The 23,520-nt window shown below is 35.0% G+C and overlaps 1 protein-coding gene across 5 annotated transcripts; it reads left to right on the forward strand.

The window, feature by feature from the left end:
- Positions 1-2,253: 2,253 nt before the first annotated feature.
- On the forward strand, positions 2,254-23,200 carry LOC310735424 (complement factor H-like). Of its 5 annotated transcripts, XM_083558169.1 has the most exons (11): positions 2,272-2,406; positions 3,514-3,675; positions 4,066-4,233; positions 4,315-4,470; positions 10,045-10,212; positions 10,292-10,447; positions 10,727-10,897; positions 17,537-17,701; positions 17,878-18,072; positions 18,168-18,341; positions 18,433-18,647. In XM_083558169.1, exons 1-11 carry the CDS (start codon positions 2,325-2,327, stop codon positions 18,630-18,632), a joined length of 1,797 nt encoding a protein of 598 aa, XP_083414295.1. In that variant the 5' UTR covers positions 2,272-2,324; the 3' UTR covers positions 18,633-18,647. The 5 variants fall into 5 exon arrangements, 4 of the variants coding, with proteins under 4 accessions (XP_083414296.1, XP_083414295.1, XP_083414297.1 ...); XM_083558170.1 differs by lacking the exon at positions 3,514-3,675 and having other exon boundaries at positions 2,254-2,406; XM_083558171.1 differs by lacking the exon at positions 17,878-18,072 and having other exon boundaries at positions 2,273-2,406.
- The last annotated feature ends 320 nt before the right edge of the window (positions 23,201-23,520 follow it).

The raw sequence follows: 23,520 nt of genomic DNA on the forward strand, positions 1-23,520 counted from the left end.
ACTGCATGGACCAAATGCAGAGTGGAATGTCTCAGCTACAAAGGAAATTGCATTTGATGGTACAACTTGATAATAAAAGTCATACTGTTGATACATTAACAAGTCATACATTGATGTTCGAATATAAGTAGCTAATAATGAGTTTGAAATAATGTAGTAAAAAAAATGACAGGTCAATTTTTTACTTTTGAACATATGAAATGCATTTTACTATAATTCAAATTGGGTTTTTTTATTTATTTTCTTTATTATATCCATGAACAATGTGTAGTGAAACATAGCTTTATTTATGCAATTTTCATTGCATCACAAAACCAAACTTGAGGAATAAATAAACAAAATTAGATTAAAATTAGAAGTAAGCATCTTACTAGTAGAAACTCTAAACAGTTTTAGACTATTAGGATGAATCAGGCAGATCAGTCTGGCAAAAGGACCCTAATATGTAGGGTTCCGTTTATAAAAGGAAGTAATAATGTGTGAACGTTGTACTTAGTAGTCTTAAAGTCCAAATATTCTCTTGCAGTAATTCACAAAATATTGCAGAATAAATTGAACTGTCAGAAAGAGGACTTTTTGTCCCTTATACATTAAGTTTAATGTATAAGTGACAAAAAGTCCTCTTTCTGACAGTTCAATATTTGAACTTTTCTGTCAGGTTTGGGAGCGGGTCTCGAACCCAGGTCGCTAAAGAGAGTAGCAGTCAAACACATTACAAATACAAATAAAAGATGACTAAATAGGACGAAGAAACTCAGGAAGACAGAAGGTAACAAGTGACTCGAGAAGACTGGAGGCTTGGGGAAAACTCGGGAGAACGGATAAGCCACGAGACTGGGAAAAACTCGGGAGAACAGAAAAGTCAGGAGACTCGAGGAGACTGGGGAAAACGGAAAATCCAGGAGACTCGAAGACAGGGGAGAAGACTTGGAAGAACAGGGAAGACTCGGGAGAACAGAAAAGCCAAGCACCTACAGAAGACAGGAGATTAGGGAAGACTTGGAAGAACAGAGAAGACAGCAGATTAAGGAAGACTGGAGAAGCTAGGAGACACCAGGAGGCTAGGAAAAACAGGAGGCTAGGGAAAAATTTGAGAAAACAGCAGACAAAGTAATCAAACAAAATAGAAAAACACTCACTAAAACAGAACAAACAATCACACACATATTCAGTTTCAAATGCGAGTATCAAGACAGACAAATACGAAGACCAATATCAAGACAGAAGATACCACAACAAGAATAATGACAAATACACTGACGACTGTACCACAACAAAAGTGAAGACAAATATAATGAACCAACCCAGACCAAGGCAAAAGGGGCAACTTGAATAGACAACCCTAACAAGGAGCAGGTGGAAGACATTAAACAATTAGGGGCTAGGGCCCAGTAGGGGGATAAGGGCCCAGTGGCGGCATCTGGTGGCCAAAGCAAAAACAAACCCAAAAAATGTCCAGACGCTGACACATTCCTATTGCCATTACACTTAATAATAATAAGGAAATACCCTTTATATTAGACTATTACTATTTGGTAAAATTCAATTAATTGTTAATTAGTTAAAATGTTTATGTTGGTTATTAATAAATTAGTTTTAAGGTATTGATAGAAAAACAGTAGTAAAGGATTATATTTATCCAAACATAGCAAAATGTCCAAATGCCTGTAGTCTATTTATGCTTATCTCTTCCTAAATAAACAAAAAAAAAAAAACTTTTTTTTGTAAATCATGTGACCATTTACTGGACTGAGCTGATACACTGCCCATAAGGCCAGTGAAAGGATATTGACCCTTTATTTACATATACATTTTTGTGCTCTGTGCTTCTGTGCTCATATTTAAAAGAATATTAGATTTACAATGTTATTTGCTTGTAATTACAAGCCCTTTTTTTCAGAAACAAACAAATACATGATATACAACTCTCAGAAAGTATAAAATAGTACATTACATATACTATTAATTTATAAAAGCTGTAATATAATCCTTTGCTTTATCTATAACAGGTTTCTATTGTAATTAAGAATGTAAACTGATCTATATTGACTAAAAGATGACAAACCATCCCTTGTTGAAGACAATATCTGTATATGGCTTTCCTATTACTTAAAAAGAAAACACTCTTCTCAAAACTGCAATATTATACAATTATCTCCTTTATCTAAGTATAACAATATTCAAATAAAACATTTTTTTAAACACTACTCTCAATGTGTACAATGAGCTGTGTCAGCTGTGATAAATGATTAACAAAGGACCTTTACTGATCCACTGTCAAAAAGGAGTATCACAGTAATCCCTATGTTACAAATCTCTTAAGGATGGGATCCACTATGCAAGAGGTTTCCAAAATCTTCTTTGTTGCTTTTTGGGTCTTTTCATTTACCCTTGTCAAAAGTCAAGGTAAGGCTGCATATACATTTTTCTAAAATAATAATATTTCTTACATTTCTTACAATTCTTTTATGTAACAGTAATTAGTGTTAAAAAATTATGATTAAGACAATAAGCCTTATTAAGAGACATCATTAAGTATGTCTAACCAAAAGTTATATTTTATAAAATGCAGAACAGGAACGATTCAATATGAGAATGTGCAGAAAAGTTATTTTTTATTTGCTAATGTTATGTCTCAAGGATGCGTTTTCATTCAGTTTAACTTCCTGGTGGTTTGCTTAGTTCATTTTACTGCAAATATATATTTGACAAAAAATAACTAGTTTTTTAAAGGTTGAAAATTTTTGTTGAAAGAAATTGTTACTGTTTCATAAATAAAAAAAAAACTTGTTTGTTTTGTTATCTGTTTGTATCTATTATTATATAATTAAAATATTTTTGGTCATTGTTGCAGATATAGAATGCGTGGCCCCTGAAATACCACATGGAATTACAAATCCTGCTATACTGTACAAAGAAAATGATATAATACATTATAAATGTGAAGAAAAGTATCAACCCAGACCTGGAAAACCTAAATGCACAAAATACGGCTGGAGTATAAAACCCGAATGTGAAGGTGATAACCCAGTGTTTGTTTTCCTGTGTTAAATTTACTCAAGTTGAATATTTATATTTTAGAGTTTCGAAGATCTCTGTAAACCTTAATCCTTCTCATTGTATTTTATCTCATTTTGACACCAATAGAAATTGTATGTATGCTTGGTTCACCCACGGTTGGTGTTTATAGTACAGAACCTCAAGGGGTATCTATTGGTGAACATGTGCAGATTATATGCTTAAAAACATACTGGTTTTATGGAACAAAGCAACAGTCAAGAAGTGTTAAATGCCAAAATGATGGAACATGGTCATCCAGACCAGTGTGTGAGGGTAAAAATGTAAAACACAATACAGTAATAATACTGGTACAATATTGTTGACACCATAATTCTAATAATCATAATTTCTGTTTGCCGTTACTCCGGCTTCCGCCTCCGCACCACGCCTAACATTATTAACTTGCGTATAATGGTTGAATAAATCCCAACAAATATTTTGCCTGTATTTCAGAAATTACTTGTTCAAAACCAAATATTGATTATGGAACAGTGGAGAACCCACAGAATACTTACAGGTTTAATACACATGTATTGATCCAGTGTGATGATGGATATCAATTTTATGCCACCTGTACAAGAAATGGAGTATGGCAGAGTACGGGAAAGTGCAACCGTAAGAATCAATTTATTGATATATTAATAAATAGCTAGCTAATAGCTAAAAGTTAGCTTTGGTCTGCTAATTTGAATGAGCAGTTTTTGAAAAGTGTTCAAAGGTGTTTCACTGTTTGTATTCCTTCTTTTGTTTGTGCTCGCTACATAAACCATATTGATTGTATAAAAATTATAATAATAAATGTCTATACTATGCATTAAATACTTGAAATTCTGAAATAATTAGCATGTGTTGTCTCTACACAGCTTAGGCAATAGCAAAAAATATATATATTCCTGATATTGAATATTATCTACATTTTAATTATAGGTGTATATATTTTTGTTGTTATAATTCTTCTTTTTCTTCTTTTTCTTCTTCCTCTTATTATAATTATTATTATTACAGCAAAACCATCAGATTGTGCACCGTTCTCCTTGACACATGGGTTAATGCGTAAATCAGACAGAGGATATTTGTACACATGTGACTCAGACTATAAAGCGTTTGATGGGAAATGGTGGGGAGAGGTAACCTGCCAGGGTGGTCAATGGAGTGATACACCACAGTGTATACGTAAGTGGTTGTAATTTTTTTAGGGGGCACGTTATAATGTCAATGTGAGACTGGTTTTACTCATACCGTGTTTTTTTACAGCTGACAAGCAATGCGGTCAAATACCCACTGTTTTTAAAGTAATAAATCAAGGAAATCGAGCATTTGAGGACAGTGAACGGCATGAATTTGAATGTGAAGTAGGACCATGTTGTTTTCATTGTGTCAATGGGAAATGGCAAAACCAGGATTGTGCATGTAAGACATTTTTGTTGAAGACCTCACCAATTTAAATGAATGGAAATGTAATTTCTAAAGTTGAAAATCGATCAGAATTGTGTCAAACTCGATCAAAATTGAATCAGAACCTACTTGAATATTACAGCATTCACTAAAAAAATGCTAGAAAAAAAACAAACTGGTAAGCAACCCAGCTTGATAATGTTTTGAATTGAATTACATAAACCGGAATAACACCTTCCTGCTATACTTTGATTACATAGTGATCAGGTCCTTTGTTTCTTTTTATGCAAATAGATCAGAAATGTCCTACTCCTCCCTATGTTGAAAACGCCGTTATTACTTCTCATGAAGCGAGAACTTCTCAGCAATCAGTGACATATGAGTGCCGTGAAAATTACAGCATAACCGGGCAACAGAAAATCAACTGCATCGATTTAAAGTGGGGAAATGCACCAACATGTACATGTAAGTAGATTTAGACCTGAAATATGCTGTACACATACAACTACTCTGTTTTCCTCAATGACATGTATTTACAATCCACTTTTCTCTTTTTTAAATGTTATCTTTGTTTTAATATTGTCTACGTGTCTATACTGTCATGTTTATGACTGTACATTACTGCAAAAACTGTTTATATTGCTTGTTGAAATATTCAAGCAGTATATGTTACATTTAGTTGTTAAACAAAGTTTAGCATGCGTTTGTAACACAGAGACATGTGATAATGCTTGATGCATATGACCCCATGCCAGGGGTCATTTTTCATGAAAATGTATGATATTAGCATAATAGGGATTATTATATTTTAATTTATAAGCATATAATTTAATGCTTAGTATCTAAAGCTGATGTTTAAATGTTTGTAGAAATTTAATTGGTGATGTAAACAATACTGGATAGTATTTGTGAATTGTTTTGTTTTAACAGTTCGACCACATCTATACACATGAATGTGCAAAAAATACTCAACTATTTCACTGATTTCAGCTACAACATTTTGGTGCTTTTATCAGAATTTAGCATCAGCAGCATGATTCCATGGAGTCATTCTACCTTGTGTCAACAAACTAAGGCCAAATAAAAGGGTTAACAAAATAAGGCCAATTAAAATGCGAGTCATATAAAAGTTGAAACAATGTCCTTTAAAAAATCAAGTACATAAAAATGCACCTTTAAATGACTGTAAATTATTTTTTTTCTTATTATTTTAATGCTTACTAAAAATTGTTTTGCCTGTGTGCAGATGCAGTCATAATCTTTATAGATTAATGATTTACCATATATAAGATTAATGATTATTTCTGAAAGGGAGAAAAACTAAGCATTATGCTGTTGTAGTTATAGACTGTTTAATAAAGCATGAACACTAGACTTTGTAGGGTTTACGATACTCAGTAAAAAAGAAAAAAAAAAGAAAATAGTCAATAAAAATAAAAAATAAAATTATTTCGTAATAATAACAATATCATTGAAAATATATTGAATGTTTAAGCTGATTTAATGTATATTTTAAAAGAAAATAAATTAAATTTTTAATTTGATGGCTGCAACACGTTGGGTCGGGCAACAAAAGTCTTGAGAAAGATTAGCAGAGCTTCATTATCTGTGAAAGACTCTTCCTACAAATTGTGGAACAATTTCAGTATAATATTCTTCAACATAAAATTCTAAAACAGTTGAATATCTCATTGTTTGCAGTAAAAAATAATCAAAATTTTCAAATATTCTGAAGAAATCAAAAATAAATACTCAATTCCTTAAATATTTAATCCATCAGGTGACACTGCATTTCAAACGGGCATAATTCTGTAATGGAAATCACTGCATGGACTCATTAACTCCTTCAGAAATCATAGTCTGTAAATACAGTTTGCCATGTCACTAACATCCAAAAAAAAAATGCTGGATAAATGCATGAACATGATCCTGAAATGCCACAATCCTCTCTGGGGCCAAAGCTCATTTAAAATGTAATGAGGCAAAGTGGAAAACAGTTCTGTGGTCAGACAAATAAAAATTTTAATTTCTTTGTCTGTGGAATGGGCAGCTTGCACATTTGGAAAGGCCCCATCAATGCTAACTGGTATATACAGGTTTTAGGGCAACAAGCTTCCATACTAAAAAACATCTTTTTTTTTTTTTTTTTTTAGGTAAGGCCTTGCACATTTGAGCAAGACAATGCTAAATGCATACTGCATCTATTATAATAGCATGACTTTGTAGTAGAAGAGTCCAAATGCTGTACTGGCCTGTCTGCAGTCTAGACCTTTCACAATTTGAAAACATCAGAATATATAGCAAAAAACACCCAGAACTGTTGAGCAGCTAAAGTTCTGTATCAGACACATATGGGACAAAATTCCTCTTCCAAAAAACTGGTCTCCTCACTTCCCAGATGTATAAAGACAGAAGAAATTATGCTGTACAGTGATAAACATGTCCCTGTCCTAACTTATATAAGACATGTTGCAGCCTACAAATTCAAAATGACCATAGTTTTTCCTTAAAATATATTTTCAGATATAGATTTGCAGTTTAAACCTTTAAAATGTTTTTTTTGTTGTTGTTGTTTGTTTGTTTTATTTTGAATAGAATATGGATTTTTGAGATTTGCAAATCATTACATGCTCATTTCTAATCCTGTCCATCCTCGTCACTTCCAATGAAAATCTCAGCATCTTCAACTCTGATAGCTTCGCCTCTAGTCTTTTTGACACTGTCTTTAAACCATACAACATACTAGGTGTCACCACAGTCCTATAAACATTCCCTTTTAATTTTGCAGATACCCTTCTATCATAGATAGATAGATAGATAGATAGATAGATAGATAGATAGATAGATAGATAGATAGATAGATAGATAGATAGATAGATAGATAGATTGATTGATTGATTAATTGATTGATTAATTGATTGATTAATTGATTATTTGATTGATTTATCTTTGGGAACGCTTCCGCGTTGCTCACTCTCTGAATCATGTGTGAAATCCGGCCAACGGCAAGGCGCGACATCACCGGTGTGGTGACAGAAGCTACAAAAATGCGCATGCAGTGGAGCCGATGCTAGCTTCTGAAAAATGAGAAGGGAAGCATGGCAGTGATGCAGGGAATGTGGCTTGGAGACTCAGGGAACTAAGAGACGATCCCTTTCGGTAACTCAAGCTGCATCACAACGCTTTGGGAACAAGTGTATAATCACGCTACAGTGACCAGTCCTTGCCTAGTGTGTGTGAGCACAACCAGAGCGCAGGACAGAGGACTTGGGAGTGGCTCTAAGGTCGAGTTCGTAGAACCTGAAGAAGGTCAGCGGGTGGACCAGGCCGCAGCATTGCAAATGTCCTGGAATGGGACTCCAGCAAACCCGACCGAGGAGGCCGCCGCACTCCGAGGGGAGTGAGCCTTGACCCTGAAAGGAGCGGGGAGACCAGAGGACTCATATGTGAACGAGATAGCATCCACAAGCCACCTAGTGAGAATCTGCTTGTTGGCCAGAAAACCTTTCCTATAGAAGGCCTTAGCAGACAAACAGCAGCTCCAACTTCCTCCACGGACTCGTCCTGTGGACGTACGTGTCCAGTGCTCGCACTTGACCAGTCAGTTTTGCTTCTCCTAGTCAGGGGCTTAAAAAGGAAGAGGGTAGAATACCTGCAGCACGACAGGTCATGGGCGAACCGTGGGCACCTTAGGTACATATCCTGGTTTAGGGTAAAGGAAGGCACTGGCCATGCCAGTGGTAAACTCCAAAAAAGATGGAGCTACGGAAAGAGCCTATAGGTCACTGACCCTCTTGAAGGAGGATATAGCCAGAAGGAAAGCAGTCTTTATAGACAAGTACCCAAGAGCCACCTCGGCTAAAGGCTTGAAGGGGGGATCAGACAGAGCCGCCAGCACAAAGGCCAGGTCCCACGCAGGCACTCTGGGTTGCGTTCCGGGCCTCAGCTTCCGGGTGGCGTGCAGGAAACTTGTCACCAAGGGGTGTTTACCCAGTGACTGCCCAGAAAAAGGGGTACAATAGACCACGATAGCAGGCACGTAACCTTTCAGGGTTGAAGGAGTCAATTCTTCCTGCAGGAACTCCAGAGTGGATTTCACAAGCTGCCAGGAAGTCTTTTAAGGTAACCATGACCCGTCCAGAGCCACAGGAGCAGTGCCCGGCAGCCGTTGGGGCCTCCTGAGAGGCAGCGGGTCTTCCCAATCCGCTACGAGGCCAGGCGGAGATTTAGGGAGACACCCACTGGAGGTGGCTGTGCTTGTGGCAGGGTAAGCAGCCTGACCTCCTGTTGGCGCTGAGAGATACGCACCATGTAATGAGGTGTACACCGCCCTCCTAAGGTTGAGGCTCTCCGGTGGTTAGGGCCTGCGCACCGTGGACCGCTCGCTGGAGAGGACGACCCTCTGGTCAGCCAGCTCAGAGCATTGCCGGGGGCCCTTGGGCTCCTCTGGAGGGGTCTGGGTGGCACCGCTCTGTTTTTGGGCTTCCTGGTGCCCAACAATGCCGGGCTGGGGCTGTGCCATCCAACTGCAACTGGGGAGCGCCGATGACTGCTTTTTCTTTTTACATAAAAAAAAAAAAGTGCCCTATGCCACATGTTCTGCAGGCCATTGGTATTACCCACAATGTGTTCCATGTTAGTAGCAAACCATCATTTACCATTTACAAAACAACATCAACAACAAAAGCTAGAAATAGTTTTATCAGTAATCACACCACCATCACACTTAGCACTTGTTCTTTTTATTGCTTAAAAATAATTTATAATGATCACTCAGCATACATTATACAATCCAAGTCTGATTTAGATTTAATTTTGTTCTACACTCACCAATATTTTTTGTCACCAGAAAAAAGAGTTTAAGATGTTTTCTGTTAATGTCAAGATGTATCTATACACCAGTCCAAAAATATTGGCATATTGACAGTTTTTTTATTATTCTAGCTGTGTATCAGAGCAAATAGGGCAAACATTTTAATTGAAAGCTTTTAATTGAATGTGCAGATTTTACTCTAAGGGCACTAGCAAGCAGGTCATCTTGCATGTTTTAAATTCTGAGTACAGGTAGACCCCAACTTACGACGTAGATAGGGACCAAAAAAATGGTCCATCAGATCGTAAGTCAAGAAGAGTCAACTACTCTATGATTTACTCTATGTATTGTTTTACATAGTACAAATAAAGTAAATAAAAAACTATAGACCGTCGTATCTTGAAAAGTCGAAATGTCATAAGTCGAGTGGTCATAAGTCGGGGTCTGTACAAGGAAAAAATTTGTGGATATTATAGTTTATTAAGATTAAACTTCTTTTATTAAACTTCCAAAGAGGCATAGTGGTCTTGTGGTAGTTCTCTTTTCTATTATTTAGACCCAATCAGCTCCATTTGGACAATTTTAAAGACCCCCCACACTCACCATGTAACAACACTAGTCCACTAGCTTATAGCTTAGGCAATAGCAAAAAATATATATATTCCTGATATTGAATATTATCTACATTTTAATTATAGGTGTATATATTTTTGTTGTTATAATTCTTCTTTTTCTTCTTCCTCTTATTATTATTATTATTATTATTATTATTACAGCAAAACCATCAGATTGTGCACCGTTCTCCTTGACACATGGGTTAATGCGTAAATCAGACAGAGGATATCTGTACACATGTGACTCAGACTATAAAGCGTTTGATGGGAAATGGTGGGGAGAGGTAACCTGCCAGGGTGGTCAATGGAGTGATACACCACAGTGTATACGTAAGTGGTTGTAATTTTCAGGGGGCACGTTATAATGTCAATGTGAGACTGGTTTTACTCATACCGTGTTTTTTTACAGCTGACAAGCAATGCGGTCAAATACCCACTGGTTTTAAAGTAATAAATCAAGGAAATCGAGCATTTGAGGACAGTGAACGGCATGAATTTGAATGTGAAGTAGGACCATGTTGTTTTCATTGTGTCAATGGGAAATGGCAAAACCAGGATTGTGCATGTAAGACATTTTTGTTGATGACCTCACCAATTTAAATGAATGGAAATGTAATTTCTAAAGTTGAAAATCGATCAGAATTATGTCAAACTTGATCAAAATTGAATTAGAACCTACTTAAATATTACAGCATTCACTAAAAAAATGCTTGAAAAAAACAAATTGATAAGCAACCCAGCTTGATTATGATTTGAGAGTAAATTACATAAACCGGAATAACACCTTCCTGCTATACTTTCATTACATAGTGATCAGTTCCTTTGTTTCTTTTTATGCAAATAGATCAGAAATGTCCTACTCCTCCCTATGTTGAAAACGCCGTTATTACTTCTCATGAAGCGAGAACTTCTCTGCAATCAGTGACATATGAGTGCCGTGAAAATTACAGCATAACCGGGAAACAGAAAATCAACTGCATTGACTCAAAGTGGGGAAATGCACCAACATGTACATGTAAGTAGATTTAGACCTGAAATATGCTGTACACATACAACTACTCTGTTTTCCTCAATGACATGTATTTACAATCCACTTTTTTCTTTTTTAAATGTTATCTTTGTTTTAATATTGTCTACGTGTCTATACTGTCATGTCTATGACTGTACGTTACTGCAAAACCCAACCTCCCAAACAACACAAGAATTCACATTCCAAATATACAAATGGGAGGCAATTTGATTTTTTAATCAATGAATCAATGATGAATCAGAGACCTGTCATGTTTGTTTGTTCCAGATCTGTTGGTTTGAGTGTTTGATATACTGTTCATGTTGGGTGCTGCCCCTTTAAGGATGCTGATTTTGGGGCACATGTGATAGTTTAGAAAATAGGTGACAGATAAAAAAACACAAAGATAAATGCATGTTGTTCTCATGTTAAAACCTCGCTGAACTTCTATAACGATTCCAGTTTAAAATTATAATTTAAACCTATATTCCCAGAATGGTGAGCAAATCACATGTTTAAGTGAATTGTTAGTTTCTGATATGTAGATATGTATATAGCTATTTGTGATTAGCACCATTGTATAATGTTTGTGTAGACATTTACTGTTTATATTGCTTGTTGAAATATTCAAGCAGTATATGTTACATTTATTTGTTAAACAAAGTTTAGCATGTGTTTGTAACACAGAGACTGTTCTAAAAACATGTGATAATTCTTGATGCATATGACCCCATGCCAGGGGTCATTTTTCATGAAAATGTATGATATTAGCATAATAGAGATTATTGTATTTTAATTTATAAGCAAATAATTTAATGCTTAGTATCTAAAGCTGATGTTTAAATGTTTGTAGAAATTTAATTGGTGATGTAAACAATACTGGATAGTATTTGTGAATTGTTTGTGAACTGATTTCAGCTACAACATTTTGGTGCTTTTATCAGAATTTAGCATCAGCAGCATGAATCCATGGAGTCATTCTACCTTGTGTCAACAAACTAAGGCCAAATAAAAGGGTTAACAAACTAAGGCCAATTAAAATGCGAGTCATATAAAAGTTGAAACAATGTCCTTTAAAAAATCAAGTACATAAAAATGCACCTTTAAATGACTGTAAATGATTTTTTTTCTTATTATTTTAATGCTTACTAAAAATTGTTTTGCCTGTGTGCAGATGCAGTCATAATCTTTATAGATTTATGATTTACCATATATAAGATTAATGATTATTTCTGAAAGGGAGAAAAACTAAGCATTATGCTGTTGTAGTTATAGACTGTTTAATAAAGCATGAACACTAGACTTTGTAGGGTTTACGATACTCAGTAAAAAAGAAAAAAAAAGAAAATAGTCAATAAAAATAAAAAATACAATTATTTCGTAATAATAACAATAACATTGAAAATATATTCAATGTTTAAGCTAATTGAATGTATAATTTTAAAGAAAATAAATTTCATTTTTAATTTGATGGCTGCAACACGTTGGGTCGGGCAACAAAAGTCTTGAGAAAGATTAGCAGAGCTTCATTATCTGTGAAAGACTCTTCCTACAAATTGTGGAACAATTTCTGAATAATATTCTTCAACATAAAATTCTAAAACAGTTGAATATCTCATTGTTTGCAGTAAAAAATAATTAAAATTTTCAAATATTCTGAAGAAATCAAAAATAAATACTCAATTCCTTAAATATTTAATCCATCAGGTGACACTGCATTTCAAACGGGCATAATTCTGTAATGGAAATCACTGCATGGACTCATTAACTCCTTCAGAAATCATTGTCTGTAAATACAGTTTGCCATGTCACTAACATCCAAAAAAAAATGCTGGATAAATGCATGAACATGATCCTGAAATGCCACAATCCTCTCTGGGGCCAAAGCTCATTTAAAATGTAATGAGGCAAAGTGGAAAACAGTTCTGTGGTCAGACAAATAAATTTTTTTATTTCTTTGTCTGTGGAATGGGCAGCTTGCACATTTGGAAAGGCCCCATCAATGCTAACTGGTATATACAGGTTTTAGGGCAACAAGCTTCCATACTAAAAAACATCTTTTTTTTTTTTTTTTTTTAGGTAAGGCCTTGCACATTTGAGCAAGACAATGCTAAATGCATACTGCATCTATTATAATAGCATGACTTTGTAGTAGAAGAGTCCAAATGCTGTACTGGCCTGTCTGCAGTCTAGACCTTTCACAATTTGAAAACATCAGAATATATAGCAAAAAACACCCAGAACTGTTGAGCAGCTAAAGTTCTGTATCAGACACATATGGGACAACATTCCTCTTCCAAAAAACTGGTCTCCTCACTTCCCAGATGTATAAAGACAGAAGAAATTATGCTGTACAGTGATAAACATGTCCCTGTCCTAACTTATATAAGACATGTTGCAGCCTACAAATTCAAAATGACCATAGTTTTTCCTTAAAATATATTCTCAGATATAGATTTGCAGTTTAAACCTTTAAAATGTTTTTTTTGTTGTTGTTGTTTGTTTGTTTTATTTTGAATAGAATATGGATTTTTGAGATTTGCAAATCATTACATGCTCATTTCTAATCCTGTCCATCCTCGTCACTTCCAATGAAAATCTCAGCATCTTCAACTCTGATAGCTTCGCCTTTAGTCTTTTTGACACTGTCTTTAAACCATACAACATACCAGGTGTCACCACAGTCCTATAAACATTCCCTTTTAATCTTGCAGATACCCTTCTATCACAGACAGATAGATAGATAGATAGATAGATAGATAGATAGATAGATAGATAGATAGATAGATAGATAGATAGATAGATAGATAGATAGATTGATTGATTGATTGATTGATTGATTGATCTTTGGGAACACTTCCGCGTCACTGGTGTGGTGACAGAAGCTACAAAAATGAAGTCCACGGACTCGTCCTGTGGACGTACGTGTCCAGTGCTCGCACTTGACCAGTCAGTTTTGCTTCTCCTGGTCAGGGGCTTAAAAAGGAAGAGGGTAGAATACCTGCAGCACGACAGGTCATGGCCGAACTGTGGGCAACTTAGGTACATATCCTGGTTTAGGGTAAAGGAAGGCACTAGCCATGCCAGGGGTAAACTCCAAAAAAGATGGAGCTACGGAAAGAGCCTATAGGTCACTGACCCTCTTGAAGGAGGATATAGCCAGAAGGAAAGCAGTCTTTATAGACAAGTACCCAAGCGCCACCTCGGCTAAAGGTTTGAAGGGGGGATCAGACAGAGCCGCCAGCACAAAGGCCAGGTCCCACGCAGGCACTCTGGGTTGCGTCCCGGGCCTCAGCTTCCGGGTGGCGCGCAGGAAACGTGTCACCAAGGGGTGTTTACCCAGCGACTGCCAAGCATGTAATATAACCTTAAATTTTACTGAATACTTTATCTCCGATCAATTTTATTTTTTTTAACTTATTTTCATATCTAAGAATAGGTGATTATTCATTTTACAGTACAAAGACAACATTTCTGTGTTTAATAATATATTGGTGCCTTGCAAAAGTATTCAACCCAAATATTTTTCGATCATCTGAATAACAAATGACACATACTGATTGCTCTGGTATGTGTCAGTATATGTTACAGTATTTTGGTTGTATGGTCACAACTTGCAATTCCAAATCTTCAACCAGAAGACCCCTGTTCAAAGCTAATACATGAGAAATTGCAGCTTGAGGAAAGTGTGAGGAAAGTAGGTAGAGTGATTGCATCATTCACCTCTTTTTTTTTCATTACCGATCATCCCCCAATCACTGGACAGCAATAAAGCTCTGAACTGCATGGACCAAATGCAGAGTGGAATGTCTCAGCTACAAAGGAAATTGCATTTGATGGTACAACTTGATAATAAAAGTCATACTGTTGATAAATTAACAAGTCATTCATTGATGTTCGAATATAAGTAGCTAATAATGAGTTTGAAATAATGTAGTAAAAAAAAATGATGTCAATTTTTAACTTTTGTACATATGAAATGCATTTTACTATAATTCAAATTGTTTTTTTTATTTATTTTCTTTATTATATCCATGAACAATGTGTAGTGAAACATAGCTTTATTTATGCAATTTTCATTGCATCACAAAACCAAACTTGAGGAATAAACAAACAAAATTAGATTTTACAATAAAAAAATATATAAACAGACAAATGTGGTGTTTTTTTTATTATTATTATTATTATTATTATTATTATTATTATTATTATTATTATTATTATTATTATTATTATGATTTGAGCTGATTTGAAAATGTATACCCAGGATGTTACAAAGGCAAAAAATTCAATTGTTCAAATGCAATAAAACACAGTAAAACATTATATCAGCGTGTTTATGAATTTCTCCTATAAGAACCCATTTCATTATAAAATAATTCATAAAACATCTCGATCAGATCTCAATTTTAGAACACTGAAAATCGCAGCAGTCTTCTCCACCTATACACTGTAATTTAATATAACTTGCAATGCCTGATAGTTCAAGTTCTGTTACTTACTGTAAGCATCTTACTATTTCTAAATATCAAAAGAGGACACTGGTGTCTTTTAAATTTATTTTCAGGTTAACAGTAGAAGCTCCAAACAGTTTTAGACTATTAGGATGAATCAGGCAGATTAGTCTGGCAAAAGGACCCTAATATGTAGGGTTCCGTTTATAAAAGGAAGTAATAATGTGTGAACGTTGTACTTGGTAGTCTTAAAGTTCAAATATATTCTCTTGCAGTAATTCACAAAATATTGCACAATAAATTAAACTGTCAGAAAGAGGACTTTTGTCCCTTATACATTAAGCTTAATGTATAAGGGACAAAAAGTCCTCTTTCTGACAGTTCAATATTTGAACTTTACTGTCGGAAAATTTGAGAAAACAGCAGACAAAGTAATGAAACAAAATAGAAAAACACTCACTAAAACAGAACAAACAAACACACACATATTCAGTTTCAAATGCGAGTATCAAAAAAGACAAATACTAAGACCAATATCAAGACAGAAGATACCACAACAAGAATAATGACAAATACACTGACGACTGTACCACAACAAATATAATGAACAACAAATATATAATATGAAGACAAATATAATGAACCAACACAGACCAAGGCAAAAGGGGCAACTTGAATAGACAACCCTATCAAGAAGCAGGTGGGAGACATTAAACAATTAGGGGCTAGGGCCCAGTAGGGGGATAAGAGCCCAGTAACGGCATCTGGTTGCCAAAGCAAAAACAAACCAACAAAATGTCCAGACGCTGACACATTCCTAATGCCATTACACTTAATAATAATAAGGAAATACCCTTAATATTAGACTATTACTATTTGGTAAAATGTAATTAATTGTTAATCAGTTAAAATGTTTATGTTGGTTATTAATAAATTAGTCTTAAAGGTATTGATAGAAAAACAGTAGTAAAGGATTATATTTATCCAAACATAGCAAAATGTCCAAATGCCTGTAGTCTATTTATGCTTATCTCCTCCTAAATAAACAAAAAAAAAAACTTTTTTTTGTAAATCATGTGACCATTTACTGAACTGTGCTGATACACTGCCCATAAGGCCAGTGAAAGGATATTGACCCTTTATTTACATATACATTTTTGTGACATCTGTGCTCATATTTAAAAGAATATTAGATTTACAATGTTATTTGCTTGTAATTACAAGCCCTTTTTTCAGAAACAAACAAATACATGATATACAACTCTCAGAAAGTATAAAATAGTACATTACATATACTATTAATTTATAAAAGCTGTAATATAATCCTTTGCTTCATCTATAACAGGTTTCTATTGTAATTAAGAATGTAAACTGGTCTATATTGACTACAAGATGACAAACCATCCCTTGTTGAAGACAATATCTGTATATGGCTTTCCTATTACTTAAAAAGAAAACACTCTTCTTAAAACTGCAATATTATACAATTATCTCCTTTATCTAAGTATAACAATATTCAAATAAAAATCTTTTTAAACACTACTCTCAATGTGTACAATGAGCTGTGTCAGCTCTGATAAATGATTAACAAAGGACCTTTACTGATCCACTGTCAAAAAGGAGTATCACAGTAATCCCTATGTTACAAATCTCTTAAGGATGGGATCCACTATGCAAGAGGTTTCCAAAATCTTCTTTGTTGCTTTTTGGGTCTTTTCATTTACCCTTGTCAAAAGTCAAGGTAAGGCTGCATATACATTTTTCAAAAAAATTCATATTTCTTACATTTCTTACAATTCTTTTATGTAACAGTAATTAGTGTTACAAATTATAATTAAGACAATAAGCCTTATTAAGAGACATCATTAAGTATGTCTAACCAAAAGTTATATTTTATAGAATGCAGTACAGGAACGATTCAATATGAGAATGTGCAGAAAAGTTATTTTTTTATATGCTAATGTTATGTCTCAAGGATGCGTTTTCATTCAGTTTAACTTCCTGGTGGTTTGCTTAGTTCATTTTACTGCAAATATATATTTGACAAAAAAAGAACAAGTTTTTGAAAGGTTGAAAATTTTTGTTGAAAGAAATTTTTACTGTTTCATAAATAAAAAAAAAAACGTGTTTGTTTTGTTATCTGTTTGTATCTATTATTATATAATTAAAATATTTTTGGTCTTTGTTGCAGATATAGAATGCGTGGCCCCTGAAATACCACATGGAATTACAAATCTTGCTATACTGTACAAAGAAAATGATATAATACATTATAAATGTGAAGAAACGTATCAACCCAGACCTGGAAAACCTAAATGCACAAAATACGGCTGGAGTATAAAACCCGAATGTGAAGGTGATAACCCAGTCTTTGTTTTCCTGTGTTAAATTTACTCAAGTTGAATATATATATATATATATATATATATATATATATATATATATATATATTATATTATATTTTACAGTTTCGAAGATCTTTGTAAACCTTATTCCTTCTCATTGTATTTTATCTCATTTTGACACCAATAGAAATTGTATGTATGCTTGGGTCACCCACGGTTGGTGTTTATAGTACAGAACCTCAAGGGGTATCTGTATTTCATGTTGGTGAACATGTGCAGATTACATGCTTAAAAACACACTGGTTTTATGGAACAAAGCAACAGTCAAGAAGTGTTAAATGCCAAAATGATGGAACATGGTCATCCAGACCAGTGTGTGAGGGTAAAAATGTAAAACACAATACAGTAAAAATACTGGTACAATATTGTTGGCACCATAATTCCAAGACAAAGTAATAAAAACTAATAATTTTGCAGAAATGACATGTGAAAAACCAGAAGAGGAACATCTGGTTCTTTCGTACTACTATAGATACAAGCAAATTTATAAATTAAATGCGGATATACAATATAACTGTGAAGCTGGTTATAAAGGTGGTCCAAGTTCTAGATGTACAGAGAACGGCTGGGATCCAAAACCAGGGTGTATTGGTATGTATACATTTTAAAGAATTAATTACTTTATTAACTTGCGTATATAATGGTTGAATAAATCCAAACAAATATTTTGCCTGTATTTCAGAGATTACTTGTTCAAAACCAAATATTGATTATGGAACAGTGAAGAACCCACAGAATACTTACAGGATTAATACACATGTATTGATCCAGTGTGATGATGGATATCAATTTTATGCCACCTGTACAAGAAATGGAGTATGGCAGAGTACGGGAAAGTGCAACCGTAAGAATCAATTTATTAATATATTAATAAATAGCTAGCTAATAGCTAAAAGTAAGCTTTGGTCTGCTATTTTGAATGAGCAGTTCTCGAAAAGTGTTCAGAGGTGTTTCACTGTTTGTATTCCTCCCTTTGTTTGTGCTCACTACATAAACTATATTGATCGTATAAAAATTATAATAATAACTTACTATACTATGCATTAAATACCTGAAATTCTTTATATGAAATGAAAATTCTGAAATTATTAGCATGTGTTGTCTCTACAGAGTTTAAGCAATAGCAAAAAAATAATTCCACATTTTAATTATGGGTGTATGTATTTTTTTTGTTATATTTTGTTAGGTGGAGAAGACTGCTGCAATTTTCAGTGTTCTAAAATTGTGATCTGATCGAGAAGTTTTATAAATAATTTTTTTAAGAAATAACAGGTACTTGTAAGAGACATTCATAAACACAATGATATAAGGTGTTTTACTGTGTTTTATTGCATTTGTACAATTGAATTTTTTTTGCCTTCGTAACATCCTGGGTATAAATTTTCAAATCAGCTAAAATTGTAAAAACATTAAAATAAACACCACATTTGTCTATGTTTATTTATATTATATTATTTTATTGTAAATTCAAATTTTGTTTCTTTATTATAAGTTATTCCTCAAATTTTGTATTTGTAATGCAATATAATTTTTTTTTACTAAACATTGTACTGTGCATGGATATAATAAAGAGAATAAATAAATCTGAATAATAGTTTAAATGCAGTTCATATGTACAAATGTTAAATATTGACATGTAATTTATTTTACTACATTATTTCAAACTCATTATTAGCTTCTTATATTCGAACATCAATGAATGACTTGTTAATGTATCAGCAGCATGACTTTTATTATCAAGTGCTACCATCGAATTGCATTTGAAGTATGAAGAACATGCACAGACATGGGAAGAGACCATTTATGTAGTGTTATTAGCTAATCGATATCAATTCAATCCTATTGTGACAATGGACATTGTCCCAAAGCAGTCTTTAAAAACAAATAGATTACAGGTATAAATTCCAGCATTGGAAATGAGTCTTCATACATTTATCCCTTATAAATATATTGATAAGCCAATGGCAACAGTGGCAAGGAAATCCTCCCTGAGATGTTATGAGAAAAAAACATTGAGAGGAACGAGACTCAGAAAGGAACTCGTCCTCATCTATACAACACCGAATGCCTATTCATTATAGTTCCTTTATCAAGGTTATCAGCTGTTCACTGATTGACACAAATGCAAAGCTGTTTTTAGCAATTGCAACCCTAAGCAGTGTAGCAGTTCATATTAGTTTATCCTGTCTATATTGTCTTGTGAAATAATAACTTTTAAAGCATTGCTGGACATTTGGCAACAATATTTATTTTGTTCTATTAGAGAGTAAGCAGATCTCCCTCTGGGAAAAGATAGAAAATTGTCCAGTCTCTGACACATCTGACATGCATTTCCTTAGTAGCTGAGACATTTCACTTTGCATTTGGTCCATGCAGTTGAGAGCTTTATTGCTGTCCAGTGATTGGGGGATGATCGCTAACGGAAGAGAGGTGAATAATGCAATCACTCTGTAGGATATTAGCAGGGAATTATCCTGGGGCATGATGTTCAATGAATTATGGCCTGTGTCATGCAATTTCTACCTAATTTCCTCATACTTTCCTCAAGCTGCATTTTCTCATGACTTTGCTTTGAGCAGGGGATGTGCCAGAGTTTCCATATAGATCTCAGTAAAAAGAAATGAGGAATTATTCACACTTTATAAAAAAAAACTCAACCTTTCCCTGGGCTATGATCACAACATTTTATGCAGTTGACTTTACCCTTAAAACACATGCAAAAGCTGGAGACTGAAAATGCAAGCTCAATATTTCACATTTCTTTGCATTCTGAAGTTCATTTTGTGAACTCTGATCTGCAGTTATTTGTAATCACATGGAGACATGATACCAGTAGAACTAATGTATGACCTCTTTAGATAAACAAAATGGAAAAAGCATTGATTATAGTGGTGACACCATCCCAAGAAAATTAAATCAACATTAAAAAAGCTGCCTGTTATACAAACAGGTTATAACATTTATATATAAATGTGGCATGATGTCATATCCGATAATATTAATAATTCACTCCTGATTATCCCTTTTTGACTGAGATCTATGCGAGAAACATATACTTTCTACATAAACTTGAGATATACAAAAATGCGAGAGGATCCTGTCAGGGGACAGCCTGCCATGCCATCCCTCAGCTCTACACACACACATAGACTGTCCCCATCATACTAAGTACCGGCACCTGCAGCTTATTAACATAAACCCCTCGCTTTCTCTCATTCACCGTCAGTTCTACTAATTCACTTAGATGAACACCATTGACCCAGCAAACAACGTTCTACGTTCCAGTGGATACTGCCGCGATCTCTATACCGCCAGAGACCGCTCTGTTCTTCCTCTACGAAGAACTCTTTACTTTTCATTTAGCATTTCTGTTTATTTCCTGTTGTATCGTTTCTTCATTAAAACCTGTTTTATCTCTAACTTCGGGTTTTGCTTCAGTCACTCTGAAACCGTGACAGATCCATAGAAACACCAATTGGTGACAAGAGTGGCAAATAATTTTTACGAGTGCTTTGAAAGCTCTAACCCCTCAGGTGAAGTCCATCGATTTCAGAGACAGTTTCTACAGACAGCAGTAGACTGCAGAGCCCAAAGGGCTAATTTCATCCATATATGAGATATATATTAGCCTTAGATCTTGAAAATGTCAAAGGAAATTACAGTGAGTGATTTTGGATAAAATGGTTCCACAAGCTACAGTACAGACCAAAAGTTTGGACACACCTTCTCATTCAAAGAGTTTTCTTTATTTTCATGACTATGAAAATTGTAGAGTCACACTGAAGGCATCAAGGGCTATTTGACCAAGAAGGAGAGTGATGGGGTGCTGCACCAGATGATCTGGCCTCCACAGTCACCGGACCTGAACCCAATCAAGATGGTTTAGGGGTGAGCTGGACCGAAGAGTGAAGGCCAAAGGGCCAACACGTGCCAAGCATCTCTCGGGGAACTCCTTCAAGACTGTTGGAAGACCATTTCAGGTGACTACCTCTTGAAGCTCATCAAGAGAATGCCAAGAGTGTGCAAAGCAGTAATCAAAGCAAAAAGTGGCTACTTTGAAGAACCTAGAATATGACATTTTTCAGTTGCCCAATCATCCAGCACCTCTTCACCACTGCCAAGCCCCTGTCTGACCTCTTCCCTGAACCTCACACTACACTCTTCCTCCTTCAGTTTCCACCATCTTATTCTCATCTTATCATACTCTCCTTCTCTTCTTCTTTGCCTTCAAAACCATCCTACAGACCACCATCCGATGCTGTCTAGCTACACTGTCCCCTGCCAACACCTTACAGTCTCCAATCTCCTTTAGGTTGCATCTCCTGCATAGCACATAGTCCACCTGTGTGCACCTTCCTCCACTCTTATACATCACCCTATGATCCTCCTTCTTCTTAAAATACATGTTCACCACTGCTATTTCCATTTCCATTTCCATTTCCACTCCCACCATCTGCCCTTCCACATTCCTCTCCTTAAAACCATACCTACCCATCACCTCCTCATCACCTCTGTTCTTTTCAGAATGTGAAACAACTGAAAAATGTCATATTCTAGGTTCTTCAAAGTAGCCACTTTTTGCTTTGATTACTGCTTTGCACACTCTTGGCATTCTCTTGATGAGCTTCAAGAGGTAGTCACCTGAAATGGTCTTCCAACAGTCTTGAAGGAGTTCCCCGAGAGATGCTTGGCACGTGTTGGCCCTTTGGCCTTCACTCTTCGGTCCAGCTCACCCCTAAACCATCTTGATTGGGTTCAGGTCCGGTGACTGTGGAGGCCAGATCATCTGGTGCAGCACCCCATCACTCTCCTTCTTGGTCAAATAGCCCTTGATGCCTTCAGTGTGACTCTACAATTTTCATAGTCATGAAAATAAAGAAAACTCTTTGAATGAGAAGGTGTGTCCAAACTTTTGGTCTGTACTGTAGCTTGTGGAACCATTTTATCCAAAATCACTCACTGTAATTTCCTTTGACATTTTCAAGATCTAAGGCTAATATATATCTCATATATGGATGAAATTAGCCCTTTGGGCTCTGCAGTCTACTGCTGTCTGTAGAAACTGTCTCTGAAATCGATGGACTTCACCTGAGGGGTTAGAGCTTTCAAAGCACTCGTAAAAATTATTTGCCACTCTTGTCACCAATTGGTGTTTCTATGGATCTGTCAACTTTTTACTAACAGTGGATGAAACAAAAAAATGCCTGAACCCTGACCAAGAAATAAATAATGCACATCTGGATAAAGCAACATCGAAAGCACAATATCTGGACGGCAGCCAAGCAAAATACAAGTGTAAAGATGGCTTTCAGTTTAAAGATCGGTCCTATGCCACATGTTCTGCAGGACATTGGAATTACCCACAATGTATTCCAGGTAAGTAGCAAAAAATCAGTCACCATTTACAAAAAACAACAACAACAGCAAAATCAAAGTCTTGTATTATTAGTAATAGCCAAGTACTGGGCTTCACTGGGATCATGCCATCCATCATGCTCACAGCACTTAATTATTTTATTGCCTAGAAATACTATTATTTTTAATGATCATTCAATATAACTTATACATTATACAGCCAAGTCCTAATTTAGATTCAATTGTGTTCTAAACTCAGCAATATTTTTCAAGCAGAATTAGAGATTCTTTTTTGCAAGTGTCAAAATGTATCTATACCCCCAGGTCCATAAATATTGGCACATTGACATTAAAGTTTTTTAATCTTTATTTATCTTTTTTTCCTGTCAATCAGAGCAAATAAGATAAAAAATGT

The sequence above is a fragment of the Silurus aristotelis genome (assembly GCF_946808225.1).
Source record: "Silurus aristotelis genome assembly, chromosome: 13".
NCBI classification, from domain to species: Eukaryota; Metazoa; Chordata; class Actinopteri; order Siluriformes; family Siluridae; genus Silurus; species Silurus aristotelis.

Bases quoted from the DNA above. Each gene is read 5' to 3' on its own strand.
- LOC310735424 (XM_083558169.1), top strand. From the start codon at position 2,325: ATGGGATCCACTATGCAAGAGGTTTCCAAAATCTTCTTTGTTGCTTTT. The intron at 18,073-18,167 runs GTAAAAATGTAA...ATAATTTTGCAG, and splicing joins ATCCAGACCAGTGTGTGAGG to AAATGACATGTGAAAAACCA. The intron at 18,342-18,432 runs GTATGTATACAT...CCTGTATTTCAG, and splicing joins TCCAAAACCAGGGTGTATTG to AGATTACTTGTTCAAAACCA.